The 16,893-nt window shown below is 33.5% G+C and overlaps 2 protein-coding genes and 1 pseudogene across 4 annotated transcripts; 2 read left to right on the plus strand and 1 right to left on the minus strand.

Moving 5' to 3' along the window:
- Positions 1-1,218: 1,218 nt before the first annotated feature.
- Positions 1,219-3,656, plus strand: LOC105139795 (cytochrome b5). Of its 2 annotated transcripts, none has more exons than XM_011046401.1 (4): positions 1,219-1,505; positions 1,706-1,803; positions 2,941-3,007; positions 3,179-3,656. In XM_011046401.1, exons 1-4 carry the CDS (start codon positions 1,496-1,498, stop codon positions 3,430-3,432), a joined length of 429 nt encoding a protein of 142 aa, XP_011044703.1. In that variant the 5' UTR covers positions 1,219-1,495; the 3' UTR covers positions 3,433-3,656. The 2 variants fall into 2 exon arrangements, with proteins under 2 accessions (XP_011044703.1, XP_011044704.1); XM_011046402.1 differs by having other exon boundaries at positions 1,235-1,486.
- On the plus strand, positions 3,586-5,392 carry LOC105139832 (phosphatidylinositol 4-kinase gamma 7-like; annotated as a pseudogene).
- A 5,389-nt stretch (positions 5,393-10,781) lies between these two features.
- On the minus strand, positions 10,782-14,961 carry LOC105139796 (small G protein signaling modulator 1). 2 transcript variants are annotated; one of them, XM_011046404.1, is made up of 6 exons: positions 14,574-14,961; positions 14,333-14,483; positions 13,567-13,702; positions 13,436-13,485; positions 12,566-12,619; positions 10,782-12,404 (listed from the first exon to the last, which is right to left on the minus strand). In XM_011046404.1, the coding sequence occupies exons 1-6, from the start codon at positions 14,743-14,745 to the stop codon at positions 11,162-11,164; spliced, it is 1,806 nt and encodes a 601-aa protein (XP_011044706.1). In that variant the 5' UTR covers positions 14,746-14,961; the 3' UTR covers positions 10,782-11,161. The 2 variants fall into 2 exon arrangements, with proteins under 2 accessions (XP_011044706.1, XP_011044705.1); XM_011046403.1 differs by lacking the exon at positions 14,333-14,483 and having other exon boundaries at positions 14,570-14,961.
- Between the last annotated feature and the right edge of the window lie 1,932 nt (positions 14,962-16,893).

Consider the following 16,893-nt stretch of genomic DNA (forward strand, 5'->3'; position numbering starts at 1 on the left):
ATTGATTTAATTTAAAATGATTTGAATGATGAAATTAACTCAAATTAACTTATATTGATTTAATTTAAAATTTATATTATATCAATCCCGAGATCATAAATCACTAGATTAACAATTCCAGTCAAACAAGTTTGAACAAATAATAATAATAATAATAATAAAGAATCAAGATAGATTGAGTCGTTAATGGAAACAATATTCAACATTGACGTGTATAGAGAATGAATTGTTCAGCAACGTGCAGATTGGATTGATGGTGACATTGAAACTTATAGCAATTTGATTGAATAAATAATAGGATAGGTTAAAAACATGTAAAAACTATTTATTCTTAAAGATTCCATTAAATATTATCAAAACATCAAATGGATAGCTGGCTAAGAGAATGAATAAAAACTAATTTATTACAAAAATTGGAATTATATTCTCTTTATTTTATGTCAAATTCAATAATTATGAAGTTGGATAGTATTTTTTTAATTTTTAATTTTTATCAATTTGATATATCAGTATTAAAAATAAAAAAATATTATTTTAATATAATTTCAAATAAAGAATATTTTAAAAAACAATGTATACCACACTATTAAATAATAAACTCTTTTCACATTTTAAAATGTAAGTGTTACTCTTGAAACGCCATGAAAACGGAAAATTTTTGTTATTTCTAAATTGTTTTTTATTAAACTATTAATAAATTACTCAATTAAAATTAAATAAGCACAGTTGATCAATACAGTTTAAAGACACTCTTAAGAAAAAGAAAAAAAAAGGTTTGTGATTGCAGCCAAATTTGAAAGCCGCCGGAGTTCAAAGAAAATTATTACTAGAGCAAATTTACTGTTGCATTTAGTTAATATAAGATAAACAATTCCTAAATTATACTGTTGCATTTAGTTAATATAAGATAAATTGTTTGATTTAGAGGAAATATGTTCATTTTATTTTTATTGTTTGTGTTTTTTTTCCTATGATCTCATATTATTAGTTTAAAGGAAATACCGTGAATATGCTCATAAATTTGAATTTAAAAAATCGAAAAGTAAATGACCTCCTCCTACTTCGAATTAATTTGTTTAATTTATCATTAAATTCAATGAATATTGGATTATCTCAAGTTATTCCACATGTGCAATCTAAAATTCTTCATGTGTGTAATACACACATCAATCAAGTAGTCGAGTGGTTGGCACACGAAAAAATTCGTAGAATTTTTTCTATTGTTCTAAATTTGCTGCAAGTTACGATAGATAATTTCCCTCAATCAAATACAAAACTAATCATATTCCAAATATTTTATTTTTCTTTCTCTGAAGAAGGCATCTCATGGAGTAGAGGAGATAGTCCACCAAACCATGCTTCGTCGTCTTGTCACCGCTCTTGAGTTCGTTAATACTATAAATAAGAATCTAAGGCAGTTTTTTTTAACACCAAGATAGAGAAAGAGAAAGAAGCAGTATCTTGCATCTTACCAGACATCTCTCATGTGAGCAACATGGATTCTTGTTGGTGTCCTTTTTTAGTCCTTTACCTGTTCTGATTATCTTTGGTTGTTTTGGTTATGGGTTTTTTGTTAATAGTAGGGGGGGCATTTGTTTGTTTTTGTTTTTTTTTTTATATTGACCGTTCTTTTGAGGGTAAAGCTGAAGGGTTTTGGTCGTAGATATTTGTGGGTTTTGAATTTTTTTTGTGGTTTTGTGATCAGTGTTTGTGAAAGATATGGCTCCTTCAAAGGTTTACTTGTTCGATGAGATTGCCAAGCACAATAAAATCAAGGATTGTTGGCTTATTATCTCTGGCAAGGTTAGATTTCTTTCTACAAGTTTCATTTTTAGGTATTTTTTAGATTGAAAGTGGGGAATTCTGTTTGGTTGCTGGGAAAATTTAGTTTGAGATTACAAGATGAGAACTTTGACTTTTTGTGATTAGTTTTATTTATCCCTTTTGGATTTTTTGTTTATTGAAAATTAAATCTGTGTCGGTGCTATCGGTTTTATTGCATGATTAAGGTGTTGAAAGTTTAGTTGAAATGCTTAAGATTGCAAAGCTTGTTCCTTTTTGAACCGAGTGCTATCTCTTCGTTGGAAGGAAAAGTTACTGAACATACCAAAGCAATGCTCCAGTGTCCCCTCCTCACCTAGTAGTATGCAAGAACCTTTGGTCCCATTTAAATTTGTGAAGCGTGTAATTGGATAAATCCCTTATGGAAGAGGTGAAAAGAAAGGCCCATGAGAAGCTAACATGCATTATATTTGTCAAAATCTTACTGTGGTAGGAATTGTGTTGTTAAAAGTTAGTTGAACTATCCTGCTTTGGATATCCTGGTGAATTGACAAGTGAGGTAGAAAGGACTGCCTTGTCTAATGTCCTCCCTCAGAATTTAACTCTTGAAGTTCTGCAGTTTAAGTGTATGCGTAGACATTGATAGGTAAATAGAGTTGTAATTCATTCTTTAGATTTGTTTTGTCTGTTCATCATTTCCTCAGGTAAATCCTCCCTTCTGAATATGAATTAGACGAAACTTTTTCCCCTCAATTTGAATGAAGTTCCTCATTCATAAACATAATGAAGGGCTATTTTGTCGGTTGGAGAAACTATACGGCCTACCCAAACCTCCCAAGTAAGGAAAACATGTTGATAGGCCTTCCACAAAAAAAAAAAATGAATATAGGAAATTGATGGCTGAACCCAATACACATGGTCATTCACCTTGTATAAAATAACTCTCAATGCGATAACTGATTGTCATGTGATAATTTCCTCTTGCTTGGAAAGCACGAGCTATGGTAATTACTCTTTGAGATAGGGTGTGAACTGCCTGTTCTGCTTTTTTTTCTTTGATATGAAAAATAATGTCATTATGTGTCTCATGAAATTTTTACTTCATTGCTACTGTATTTCTTTTTTAATTTTTATTGACGTTTTGAGTTTCAAATTCAGGTGTATGATGTCACCTCGTTTATGGAAGATCATCCTGGAGGCGGAGAAGTTTTGCTGTCATCAACAGGTTGGTTATGATACCAGTTCTGTTAAACCTCGTAAATTTTAGCTCGAAGAGTTTGTAGGGGAATCCTACTGTCTCTAACCCATTCGGCATGTCCTTTTACTAAACAGTACAAAAACCCAAATTCGACCACCTTATCTTAGTTGGTAGCATGAACTCTCTTTCATTTTTCAGGGAAAGATGCAACGAATGATTTCAAGGATGTTGGTCACAGCGATGATGCTAGAGGGATGATGGGAAAGTATGTCATTGGTGAGGTAGATATAACAACTGTTCCAACGAAACGTCTTTACGTAGCACCAGGTTTGGGAGGAGCAAGCTCCAAAGATGACAAGTCCGAGTTCCTGATTAAGATCTTGCAGCTACTCGTGCCCCTCTTAATCTTGGGCTTAGCTCTTGCTACCCGAACCTACACCAAGAAAGAGTAGAGGCTATTACTTGTACCCTTTTGAGGGGTTAGTTCTGGACTTGGATCAGTTTAATTTTAAATCACTCTTTTGTTTAGTTCCTCCCTTTGCAGTGTGTTTGTGCCAACTTTAGTCAGTGCTCCATAATTGGCCCGCTGGTGTGTTTGTTGGTCAATGGCAACTGGACACTGTCTGATTTTGTTGGATGATAAGCAGGAAACGTTCCTTTTTTTAAACTCTCTAAACTTTGCTCCATTCTTCTATCAGTAGCTGATTAATTCTTTCCCCTGAAAAAACCAGTAAAGATGTGAACGTTGATTTACATGATGTTGAGAGGACCAAAATGAAATTTTGATTGGTGGGTAAAAGCATTATCCTTGATGCTTTTGACCCACCAAATGCTTAGCCAGGGAAATTGCAGTGTGGTCTCTCGCCAGATACTAGAGAAGGAGTGAAAAATTATACGTCCACGAAATTGCCTATTAAAAAAAAAATCTGCAAAATTACTTTGGTTTAAAACAGTGTAAAGATAAAATTATTCTTGTTAAAAAAAAACTAGCTAAATATGTAATTGGGGGTAAGATTGGTTTTTTATCGGATACATTTCCTATTAAAAAAATTATTTCAGATAAAATGACTTTTTTTTTGCTATAATATTAATATTATTTTGGCTTCCAAGACAAAATTTTTAACCTTTAGACAGGGAATTTTTATCTTTTCAAATAAATAAATAAACAGTCAAGTTATTGAAAGGGAAAAAAAATACATGTATTGGGGGGGTTTTTTCGTTTTTTTTAATAATACAAATATAAAATTACCTTAGGTTTGAAAAAAAATAAAGCTGTATATAGGGGTATTTTTATTGTTTTATTATGGTTTTATTGTAAACATGAGGTGAAGTCGGGGAGACAGGGTTCAGGGAAGTGGCAGCATACCTTCTTGACTATGATCACTTTGCTAATGTGCCCCCTACTGCACTTGTGAAGATCACTTGCTCAATCTTCAATGTCAATGACGGGGTAAATGGCAATAAGCCACACAAGAAGAAGCAGGTCAGCAAGATTGCGTCTTTCCAGCAGTTCATTCCACATGATTTTGATGCCAGTGATCACGGGACATCAAGCTTCCCAGTATCTTCCGTGTATCGTATTGGGATATTAGACATTAGAATTTTTGACACTGACAGACATGCTGGGAACCTTCTAGTCAGGAAGCTCGGTGGTGTCGGGAGATTTGGGCGAGTGGAGCTGATTCCAATTGATCATGGGCTTTGCTTACCAGAAACATTGGAGGATCCATACTTTGAATGGATTCATTGGCTTCAGGCTTCAATTCCGTTCTCAGATGACGAGCTTCACTATATCGAAAAACTTGATCCTGGCAAGGATTGTGATATGCTGCGAATGCAGCTTCCGGTGATCAGAGAGGCTTTGACGCGGGTTCTAGTTCTCTGCACAATTTTTCTCAAGGAGGCTGCTGTCCATGGTCTGTCTTGCTGAAATCGGTGAGATGATGAGCAGGGAGTTCCGACCTGGTGAGAAGGAACCCGGTGAGCTTGAGCTTGTGTGCATTGAGGCAAGGAGGTTGATAGCCGAGAGGGAGGCTTTTTCTCCCAGGGGTGATTTGGGAGATGATCAGGAATTCCAATTTGATTTAGACTGCGATGAAACACAATATGACTTCACTGCTAAGCTAACAGCAGATGACTACATGATCAGGTCACCATTCCAATTTGGAATTGGATCTGGGAGTGGTCGTTTCCCACTCTCAAAATTGGAGGAAAGCATTGAGGAGGACGAGGAAAGTGAAGGGGAGGAAGAGCAAGAGGGTTTTGCTGCCCTGCGCACGCTTGAAAAAACTCCCAACCATTTTAAAGCTTTCAGTGCGGCTCGCCACCCCGAGCACGGTGGAGAGACGCCTGTGTCGAGGCGGCACACAAAAAAGCTTTGATCGAGGATTTTTTCCTCCCTCGCGACACATGAAAGAGCACAGTGAAAAGGCATGTGTGCCAAGCTGTACGCAGAGGAGCTTCAATCAAGGGTTATTTTTCTCGCTCCCGCTTTCATTTTTCTCTTTCTAGTCAACCATGCTACTCATTTCAATAAAGCAGGGAAATCGGTTATTTATTTATTAACTTAAATTAGATTTTTATTTTTTTGATTACAATATATTTCATCTTAAATTATTTATTAAGTTATTTATTTTTAATTTTATCTATTCACAATTAATTTTTTGTCAGATTTAATTTTTATTTTTTTTTCAAATTCATCTATTTGCACATGGTTTTTATATCAAATTTTATTTTTATTTTTTTTAATTATGATGTATTTAGTCTCAAATCCTTTATTGAATTGATTTTTGTTTGAATTTTATTTTTTAATATTTTATTTTTATATCAAATATAATCCTTATTTTTTTTATAGTTATTATTAGTTGTTCTGATCATTTTTCTAAATTGAGATTGTTTTTTAATTTCATCCAACATAATTTAGTATTCTTTTTAAATCTATATATTTTTTTTATTTTTTCAAGTTTATCCCTAATTATTTTGGTTGGCTATAAATTTTATGTTGTTATTTTCTCAGGTTAGATTTTTATGTTATAATCCAATATCATGATTCGTGTTACAAAATTCTAAAGATTGGATCAGGCTGGCTTTAGTTATTTTTCGATAATTTTAAAAAATTTCATCTATTATCATTGAGTTCGTTGAAAACTAGTACTCTTTGTTTTTTTTTGGATTCATTTATTAATTTGATTTTTTTTAAAAAAAATTCCCTTCAATTCAAGATTTTTGTTTGTCTCAATTTTTTTTTTAAAATGAGATTCATATTCTCTTAATTTCTATCTCTTTATCCTTTAATTTTTTTTATTTTATTTTATCATTCAACATTTTAATTATTAAAATTTGATCTCCTAAGGTTTTCCCATTGTTTATAAGCCCTACCCAGGAGTCAATCTGGGACGATGATTGGGTCACTGGTCGAGTGGGTTGACTCGAGTTAACCTAAGCCAACCAAATCTTTTTGTTTTATAAAAAAATCAAAATAATATCATTTTAAAAAACAAAAAGGAAAATAGTCTATGAGTTTTGACTCTGTTTTGATTGAATTTTCCTCGGGCTAATCGAAACATGGGTCAACTCAAGTTTTTGACAGTCTCACACTTGATCAATTCTCCCTTGATTCTTTTGAAGCTCGACCTGGTCATGAGTCAAACCGTTAGGTCAAGCCAAGTTTTAAAATAATTATTTTCTAAATGCAATGCTTCCAGTTTAGTCAGCACATAGGGTCATGAGTTTGAAAAGTTTAATTGAGTTAATATCATTTTTTTTTATTGTCATAACCCAATTCTGGGTTATTCCCCAATCATCACTTTTTTTCAAAATAAAAATAAAAAAATAAAATAAAAGCTGGCAACGTGGAGAAAGTAGGGTGATAAATTAAGCAGCAATTTTGAAGGAAAATTTAAAGCCTAATTGTACCCCATTATGCCAAAAAATGAAGAAAAATACAAATTCAAGGTTAAATTAAATGATTATTGGATGAATTTGCATAAAAATTAAGTCTAATGACATAATCAAATTTTTAATAAGCCAATTTGATTTAGTTATCTGCTAAATTAAATTTTAATTATGTTTAAGAATTAATTTATGTTCAATTGAAGGATATAATTAAGTGTAAGGACTTAATTATAGGTTTAATTGGTCAAATTAATTTTATTTGGGGCTTATTTGGTGAAAAATTAAGTTTGGAAGCCTAATGTGAGCTTAATTGAGAACATTGAAATTTTAAAAGACTAAACTTAATTTTTACCAAGTTAATTGATTGAAATCAGAGGTAAAATTGCAAGAAAATTAAAATTTTAGGGTCAATTAAAATTAAAATTTATAAAATTTGCAACCAAGAACTAATCTGCAAAAGATGTCAAATTATAGGGGCTTAATTAATAAAAATCAGGGGTGAAATTAAAAAAAATTAAAAGTTTAATGGTCAATTAGGTATTCAATTAAATAAATCCGAGACCAAGGACTACATTGCAAAAGAAACGTAAATCCAGGGCTTAGACGGTAATTCATCAGGGCCTTAATTGCATTAAATCAAGAGTTTATGGTCAATTAGGGGTTCTATTGAAAACAATTGAAAGCTAGAGAACTAGATTAAACTTCAGCGAAATCCCTAATTTAACATTAAACTATGTCGTTTTGATCATTAAAAAAACAAAGAAAAAAAACTAGATAACGCGTCGTCTGGTTATTGTTCATTTTCTTCCTTGTTCATTTGCTTGGGTGCCCACTTGTTAGGTGCATTCATTTGCTTGGGTGCCCACTTGTTAGGTGCATTTAATGATTTATTTCTTCATCAAATATAACAAAACATGCACGCAAATGGTCACCTGAAATTTCTTTACAACCTCTTGTTAACAGATCAGGCTGAATGACAGCACGACGAGCCCTGTGCTGGCCTAAAAAGGCCAAACTAAGCAGTCTTTTCCTGTAGATATGACAAGTCAAGATGCCTACTTTGAACCAACAATTGAGATTCTTCTTAACTAAATCAAGGGATGAAATTTTTTTTTAGTGCATACAAGATTGCCCTCTTCCACATCGTATAAATAAATGTGGATTTTAGGGCTTAATGGAGGAGAAAATCGAGTGCAAGTCAGCCAAAAACCAGCCCCTTTACCCCCTGTTTTTGCAATTTTCTCTCCTTGTTGTTCTAGCCACCAACTAGAGCCACCACTAACTTCACCATAGGAAGCCAACAAAACTACCAACAAACCACTAAGTTGTCATCGTGGCTCTCTCTCTTCTCCTTCTAGTCTTTCTCTCTTCTTTGTAACTTTTCTTTCTTTCTCCCACAGTTAACTCCGACCACCATCACCTCAGCCGACACCTCCTAAGTCATCGACCAAACATCCTCATCACATCCGAAACCCCCAAGCCAAGCAATTTTCTCCTCCTTGTTTCGCCTCCTTCTTCTTCATCATGGCCACTACATGCAGAATTCATTTCTGCATGCAACTATATAACAATTAACTTTGGCTTTGGGTTGAGCTAGTTTTGGCCCAATCATTTGGGCAGGGCTGGATTTGGCCGGCCCCTATTTAAAAAAAAATAAAAAATTATTTTAAAAAATTATGATTTTCTCAAATATTTTTTTATCCATTTTGCATAATATTGGATTGTATATTTACATTGTAAAATACAAATTTGATATTAAAATATTTAGTATTCTCTGAAATATTTCAAAAAAAATTCAAAATATTTCCAAAAAATCTCATAATATTTTAAATTAATTTCTCTTTTCTAAAACAAACAAAAAAAATATTTTATTTTTATGCATATGGCTAAATCCTAAAATTTTTCCAAGCATATCTTCATAAAAACAAAAATTGCATCTTTTTCATGTTTTAAAATGCAAAATGGATATCATAACTAATTTATAATTATTCATTAGGATTTGACCAAAATATAAAAAAACCTTTTTCCAACCTTTTTTCTAGGGTTCAAATGTAGACTTTAATATATATGAGGTGTAAAATTACACGATAAAATACACCTTCAAGTATTAAAGATATAAGGTAAATAAATGTGATGTTAAAATTTAAACTTTAAAATGGTTAGGATTTAACCTAATAAAATAGAGGCTTTCTCATAAAGAGAAATTTATCTTGAACTTTAGAAAAGACCAGCGAATATAAACCTGACCTAGAAAAACAATCAAACAACAATGCAGCTTACCTTAGATAGGGTGTATTAGGGGTGATGTGTCTTCCCCTTACACAACCAATTCCTTAACCAGACTCTTATAAACTACATGTTCTTAGTAACCATAATACTAGATGGCGACTTCGAAACATTAATTATAATTTCATAATTAAATTCAAGAATCCTTCCCAACACACCACACTTCATCAGGAGGTATGGCAAAAGCTTCCACCGTCGCCAAATGACGTCAAGTTGGTGTGACATCGAGATACCGATTATATCCTTTAAAGTTGGTCGTTTTAAAAAAAGAGTTCTGTTTATCCGGGTGGCTTAGTTTTCTTTTGAAGTCGCTTTTTTTATTTTTTTATTTTGTCCTTTAAAATTTAATTCTTTATAAAATTAAAGTTTTTTTTTTTACCTTATATTTGATTGTCTTGTCTGCATTATCCTACTTGAAGGTTTTGACAACCTCATTGATTTTGCTTTGATGATGCTTTGTTTTTTAGTATTTTTTTTATTGATATTTTTTTTTATTTTATTATTTTACATTTTAATTCCTAAGAACTGATGATCATTATTTTTTTTAGTTCTCTTTCTATGATTTTGAATCATGAATTTTTATTTATTCTTTAAAAGACAATAACATGAGCATGTTGTTTTTGCATTACAAGAAAAATTATCCAACTCATGACAAAGCCCGAATCATCTATCAAGTAATTTCTAATTCTACTTGACAAATGAGACTATCATCATCAAGTGTAGGAATAGGGAAGTAGATAATAAGAAGAATGGTGTGCCTCCTTTAAGCATTTGCGAAGTTTAGTCTCCTTTTGTGCAAAACTGGGGGTAGAAGGGAGGAGCAGCCTGATAGCAGTTTCCCCAACTTATTTCCATTGGTTGGATTAGCACAATCGGAGTTCAACCTTTCCATTTCCTCCAATCACACTATAAATTCAGAGAGAGAAAGTTATGATTATGTTGGCCAGATTGGTTCATACTAGTGTTTGCCCTTCTCTTTTCCATGTTGCACACAGTACTTGGTGTCTGTCATTTCCTTTTTCTCTGTTTCACATGTGGGGTGCTTTGGAGATAATAAATTTTTATTTAAAAAATATATTAAAATAAGTTTTTTTAAAAAAATACATCTCATTCCTAAACACAAATCAAAACAATTTAAAACATAATTTCTAAACATATATCAAAACAATTTAAATCATAATTTTTTTTAAAAAAAACATAATATGCATCTCATCCCTAAATTAAAAAAAAAAAACATAATATGCATCTCATCCCTAAACACACTAGTAGTGTTGGTCGGTTGGTATGCAAGCCCTCAAAGGAGCGGCCGCGTTGATCGTTCAATGTTTAAGAGAGAAACATTTCCACGCTAGATTGTCCAGGATAGTGAGAGACATTTCCACGCTAGATTGTCCAGGATAGTTCAGCATCAACCTTCTTAATGAAAAACTAAAAAGATTACGTCATTTAAGTCTTATTATCAGTTAAAAGGATAAGCTGCAAGCACCCAAACCTGCTATAATCGACTAGCAATTACGATCAGGCACGGTACCTTCGTTACAAAACAGGCTTAAGCATTTGCAATTTGTGGAAATTTCAAATGGGTTCTGCCGGCAACCAGCTGATAATACCTTGGATTATGGTATAACTTGCCATTGATCTATTAAGATTAGCCCTTTCTAGACACAGAATATTTGGGATTCAATGATCAAAATCTTGATATTTCTCATTCAATATGGTACATTGATCGACAATACAGATCCCACCTGCTTGATTTGATTTGGCGAAGATGAAGATCGTTTCTGTATTCAAAATGAATGGTTTATAGTAGAATGCATATAAAAATCTTTTCATGTAATGCCACTTCAACTAAAGACTTGAAGCATTGCTGAGGATGGATAACTCCCTCCTTCAGGCACGGTTGGAGCAGAACACAAGGAGGCTGGCAATACCCCTTACAGAACAAAAACCTTTGTAAGAATTGAAGGGACATAAATCACTGATAAAATGTTTGAAAAGAAGTCATCGGAAGGGTGTCTCTATCTTGTCATGAAGGTTCACCACCAGATTATGCGCATCATCGAGGAGTTTCCATACATCAAGTTGCCCAGACATGCTATTGCATTCCCTTAAGATCTCGTCCATGCTGCTGTATTTCTCTATGATTAATTTCCTTTTCTGTAACACAGAAGCCGCAATTGCGTAAAGCAATAAATCCTCTGTTGGTGGTGCTCGCTGCCTTATCCTGCTCCATGCAGACTTTCCAATACCAGCCCTAATAGCTGCCTGATCTGCCCACATCACCTCCCAGAGGCAAATTGTCTGTTCAAACGTCAATTCTCTCCTGAACAGCACCACTACCATCCTATAAACAAAAAAGCAATCCTCAGCCTGTAGCTTCTCCAAGTGCCTGTAGAGGTGGGAGTCTTTGCACTTGATAATCTTGGAAACAATACTGAGTTGCCTTCGAATCCCCACTTCATCAAGCCTAAAATTATGCCTAGCCTTCCTCATGAAACCCACAAAACACCAGAAAGCTTCGTGATCCTCTGTGACCACTGCAATTATTGGGGAAAGTAGATCACTCATGCCCTGGCAATACCCAATTTCAGGGTCATAGATTGCATAGGCTTCAAGAATAGCAACTAGTCTTGCAGCATGGAAAATTCTGCAGGGTTCCAGCAAATCATAGTCCTTCAACCCGACAGCATCTGCAGCATGACGTGCTCTTAACTCTGAAACTGTTGCCTGAGACGGAGAGTATGGAATCCATTCAGCATTGGCTCGCACTGCATCCATACGAATGATCCGCTGCCATGTGGCAAAATTTTCACCAGTGCATTGGTTTGGATGGAGCTCAGTCCTTGAGGGAGAAGTGTTCTCTTTCAAAGGCACATCAAGATCATTCTCTTCCCTGCCCTCTGAAGAGGAGGAAGCCTGAATGACTTCAGGATCTTCAGAAGATTCTGAGTCAGAAGACTCAGTATTTAGTGCAGAGGCATCAGTGTTTGTGGTCTGTCCTGAAGCATCATAACCTTCCAACAGTGCACTGGAAGGGTCATCAGAGTCCTCAACATCAGGACTCCTTTCCTCGCTGGAAAGAGACTGCCTGGCACTAACAACATCTTCATAACTTGAATAGTCAGAGTCTTCAGCAAGACTTCCGCTGTCCTCGATACAGCTTCTTTCACTGGTTCCTTTGGAGCAATCATTGCTGTGTTTGGGAAGTTGACGGCACTGTCTGCGAAAATTCTCATATTCCTTTCTGCAGCCAAAGATTGTCAAGAAAAAAACCATTAGAATAGAAGTCAAAGGAAAACAGAAAAGGCTTTACATTTAGGGGCTTCAATACCACCAATCAAATTATCCGTGATCAAAATAGCTCACAAGTAGACTGAAACTATAAATTGAGCGTGTAGACAGTACCTTTTCTGGGTTCTTGTAATCTCTCTCTCTTCTGAGGTACTATTCAAGTCATATCTGTTAACATAAAACAAGACCACTCATGTTGGTGATGTAGGAACAATGTGATAGCATACACCAAAATTGGCTGGTACAGAACTCTTGAATTATTCAAAACACAGAAATTCAAAATTAAGGTTCTGGAAAGAAAGAACAAGGTTCACTGGGAAAGAACAAGGTGCATCGAGAAAGATGACACAGAGACGTAAACCAATGAATAGCATATCCAGCTCAATGATTTAAAACACAGACAAAATAAATACCAATAAATAAATGGAAAAGGAGATGTTGTACAAAAGCATAAATTTTACAATTTCACTGTTGAAATGCAGTGAAGTTCACCCAAGTAACCAATTCAGGGGAAAAGGTCTCACAACTACCAAATCCTCTACTGTAGTCCTTCAACTTCTTGATTTTAATGTGATATTTCAGTGGAACTCTCATCAAACATCGCGGTGACACTGATGAAGAGGATGCAAGGACTACACTGGAAGATGCATTAGCTAAGAGACCTTTTTCAATTGAGTGATAGATGGAGGGACTGTGGTGCAGCTAAGCATTTTTAAAATATCATTGACCAGAACTCAGTAGATGAGCAGGAAGAAGTACACAATGAATCTGATGCAAAATGCAAGAACACAAATTTCTACAAAATTGAACACCAATTCATAGTGTGAATTTAGCAGAGGGAAAGATAATTGAAATCCTTTCCCGGGTAAGCCAAACTCATGCCATGAAGTTCAGAAGAACACATTCAGGATCTATCCTAAGCCATGAGACAGAAGCAGCAGCTAAAAACATATATGACAATAAAATAAGGTTCAATATGCTTACACTCCAAGTAGGAATGGCCAGACCTCTGCTCTAATACTTGGATCAATACCCTACAAGAGAAACATAAGAGATAAATATTCCTAAGAAACTGCCATAGCAAAACACAAATTGTGATTGGAATGATTACTCACTCCGCTTCGAACTTTCTTCAAAAACTTAACTCCGCCATCACGGAGTTTGCCATCTGGTGTAAACAAACTTTTCCATTGCCTAGGAGTAAGGGCATGTTTTCTCTTCCTTCGAGACCATGGCGACTTAAGCCGGCCCCTGCAATAAAAGAACAATCTTGATCAAGTTCCAGTAAAAAGAAAAAGTGAAAGTGAAAGGGCACCAGCAAACAGCTCACTTTATTTGGTAGTTTCCCAATTTTTTTTCAAAAAAAAAAAAACAAAAAGCAAAGATTTTGAAAGACCACCCATCTCTAATTCAAATAAAATAGAATTTTTGCAAGAAACATTATAAATAATTTAACGAGAGAAGCCTGCTATAAGATAAATCCATACCCTAATTCCCGGAAATGTAATGCAAAAACAAACAAATCTTCAATTTTCAACTCAATAATCAACACCATTGTTACTAAAAAACAAGTTATGCATTAAATTACCAATAACCCATGTCAAAAAATTCCGTGAAAATAATAATAAAAATTAAAATTGCCTAAATTGACCTAGCCAAAGCCACACCCATTCCATCTAAGAAAGCAGTAACTAAAAAAAGACAGATAAGGAACAAGTGGAGTGAGTAGTAGTAGTAGTAGAGAGTAGAGACTGTAAACACGATCTACACTTAATATTTCTTCAAGATCGGATCTGAACAAAGCAAAAAAGAAGAAAATCACTAGAATCATCAAGAAAAAGTAAAAGAAAGCACTTTCAGAGAGAGAAAAGGAGGACTCACCGATCAGAAGAGGAAGAGGAGGAACAATAAGCCGGTGAGGAGAAATTAACTAAAAAGAGAACCGAACGCAAATGAATCCACGACGAAGACGAAGACGACGGAGGAGAAGATGAATTTGACGAAGACGACGATGTTTGACTCCGTTTTAGAGCTTTCATCTACTTAATAATCTCACTCTTTTCTTCAAAATATTTCAAAAAAATTAGGGTTTTTTTGTCGTTCTCCTAGTATTATTACCTACTGGTAGTGTAGAGCAGGGCGGCGCACACGGCGATTCCGGCTATGGCAGTGAAAGCAAGAGTTGTTCTCGACGACGGCGCCACTGGCACAACTTCCCACCAGAATCTGCCGCCGCCGCCGCCACCGGAGAGCTGGATTCCGCCGTTTGGACTGTTGCTGCTGCTGATTAACATCGAGAGAGAGACCGCAGAGGGATCTGTGACGTCAATGAAATGACCTTTCTTCTTTCAAGTTTGCTGCTGCCGCTGTTCCTTTGTGATTTTTTGAAGAGTGCGGGGCAAAAGGGAAATAAAAAATTTTTTTGGGTTTTAAACTTTTACTACTAACTACTTCAGTTGACAGAGAGAGAGATAGAGAGAGGTTTTGTTTTGTCTGTCTCTAGACACTACCGGTGGAGATAAAAGTAAGGGAGACGAGGTGGGTCTTAAAATAAAGAGTTAACCATAACAGCTTAGTCCCTATAGTTCAACATAACTAATCAACTAGTCCTTTTCATTTCAAAATTATATATTTAGTCCCTATTCTCTAAATATTTTTATAACTTAGCAGTTCTTTTTGTCAGCTTAATGTTATTTTGAAAAGAAGAGGTAAAAAAAAAAGGGATAAAAATAGTAAATTTATTAAATCAACAACATTAAATTTACAAAGGTTAGTTTGATGGTTAGAAAGTTATGCTCCTTCCTTAATATTTATATGTAACTTATTTTTTATTTAATTAGAGAGGGTGATTTGATCACATGAAAATTAATATAAATATATCAATAAAAACTTTGGTATTCTAATTATATATGAATTATTTTATATTTCATCTTCTTAATTCAAGCTATATATATATTAGCAATCACATTAGAGTTGATAATTTATATGATTTTAGTGATCCAAGAAAGTGAAAACAATATAGAAAAAAAGAAACAATAAATAAAAATAAAAATAAAAATAAAAGTCAATTTTTATATGATTATAAATGACTAAATTTAATTTAATGAAATACAAAAACTTACATACTTTGAATACTAGAGTTTTTTTTTTTTTTCTCTTGAAGGATACCATTAAGTTGTATTATCATATAAAAATTGAGGGTGGCCAACATTGTTCAGGGGACTATATGTTATTTTTGTATACCACAAGGATTAATCAATCATTTTTAATAAATCACAAGGACTAGGTTATAATTAACTTAAAAATAAAAGCAGAGTAGATTGATCTTGATTGGCGCAGCAGCGGTAGAATAGTTTGTCCATAGAAATACATTAAAAGTTTGCTTGGTATCACCGTGATGATTGTTATTGTAAAGTGTTTTTTATTTATAAATATATTAAAATAATATTATTTTTAATATTGGTAATCAAAATTATCTGAATAATAAAAAAATAATATTTTTTTAAAACACATTGAAAATATAAAAACAAATAATATCTGGCCAGCACATTAAAAATATAAAAACAAATAATATCTGGCCAGCTACTAGTCTTGGTCTTCTCTGAAAAAAGTTGGGGGGTGGGACCTTAATCCCTTTCTTGTACTGCATGATAATTTATTATTATTGTTGTTAGTTTATAGTTAGGCCTAAATCAAATATTATATTATTGTATTGTAAATTAGTAATCTTATCTTCTTACATTTACCACCGACCTATCTAATACGGCAGCGTATTGCAAAAGTTAACTACTTACCAGTAGGGTGTCCCAATTTTTTTAGGAGAATAGAAAGAATATTCGTGATTAGGAGTGTAACCCCTTGATGCTTTTGGATATTTTTCCTAGTTTTAATTGTTAGAATATTCATGTATTTATTTTTATGCATAGTTATAAGTTTTTGCAACATTCTACATATAGCATATTAAATAAATTAGCTTATGAGTTAATAAAATAACTTCAGTTTATTAAAAGTATTTTTAATAAAATTACTTTATGAGTTAATAAAATAACTTGAATTTATTAGAGGTTTTTTTAATAAAATAACCTTATTATAGATAAAAATTTAAAAATAAATTGTTTAGCAAGTGGCAAGTTGCCTATTATTAAGTTTAATTAAAATAATTTTCATTATGGCTTAACAAGTTAGGCCTGAACTAGTCTTCGAGTCAACTCAATGAATAAATCCGATCCGAGCCAAGTATAATAGCTATATTTATATATACTGAGATTGAATGATTTAATTATTTTTTTTTGAATAAAATGATGTGATATTAAATAAAAAAATCATTAACTTAACATGTTAAATTACCCGATTTTAATTAAGAAAACTTTTAGAGTAGTTTAATAATTGTGCTGGTATGAGCTGTGATTATACAGTGAAGTAATTTTTTATGTGAATTTTAC

The sequence above is a fragment of the Populus euphratica genome, unplaced genomic scaffold (assembly GCF_000495115.2).
Source record: "Populus euphratica unplaced genomic scaffold, PopEup_1.0 scaffold97.1, whole genome shotgun sequence".
Classification (NCBI taxonomy): Eukaryota; Viridiplantae; Streptophyta; class Magnoliopsida; order Malpighiales; family Salicaceae; genus Populus; species Populus euphratica.

What these genes read in the sequence shown, in the direction of transcription:
- LOC105139795 (XM_011046401.1), top strand. An exon ending in GGCTTATTATCTCTGGCAAG is followed by an intron (nt 1,804 to 2,940) that starts GTTAGATTTCTT and finishes TTTCAAATTCAG; the next exon opens with GTGTATGATGTCACCTCGTT. An exon ending in AGTTTTGCTGTCATCAACAG is followed by an intron (nt 3,008 to 3,178) that starts GTTGGTTATGAT and finishes TTCATTTTTCAG; the next exon opens with GGAAAGATGCAACGAATGAT.
- LOC105139796 (XM_011046404.1), bottom strand. Translation starts at nt 14,745, where the DNA reads ATGTTAATCAGCAGCAGCAACAGTCCAAACGGCGGAATCCAGCTCTCC. An exon ending in CGCCCTGCTCTACACTACCA is followed by an intron (nt 14,484 to 14,573) that starts GTAGGTAATAAT and finishes AGTAGATGAAAG; the next exon opens with CTCTAAAACGGAGTCAAACA. An exon ending in ATTACAAGAACCCAGAAAAG is followed by an intron (nt 12,405 to 12,565) that starts GTACTGTCTACA and finishes CTTTGGCTGCAG; the next exon opens with AAAGGAATATGAGAATTTTC.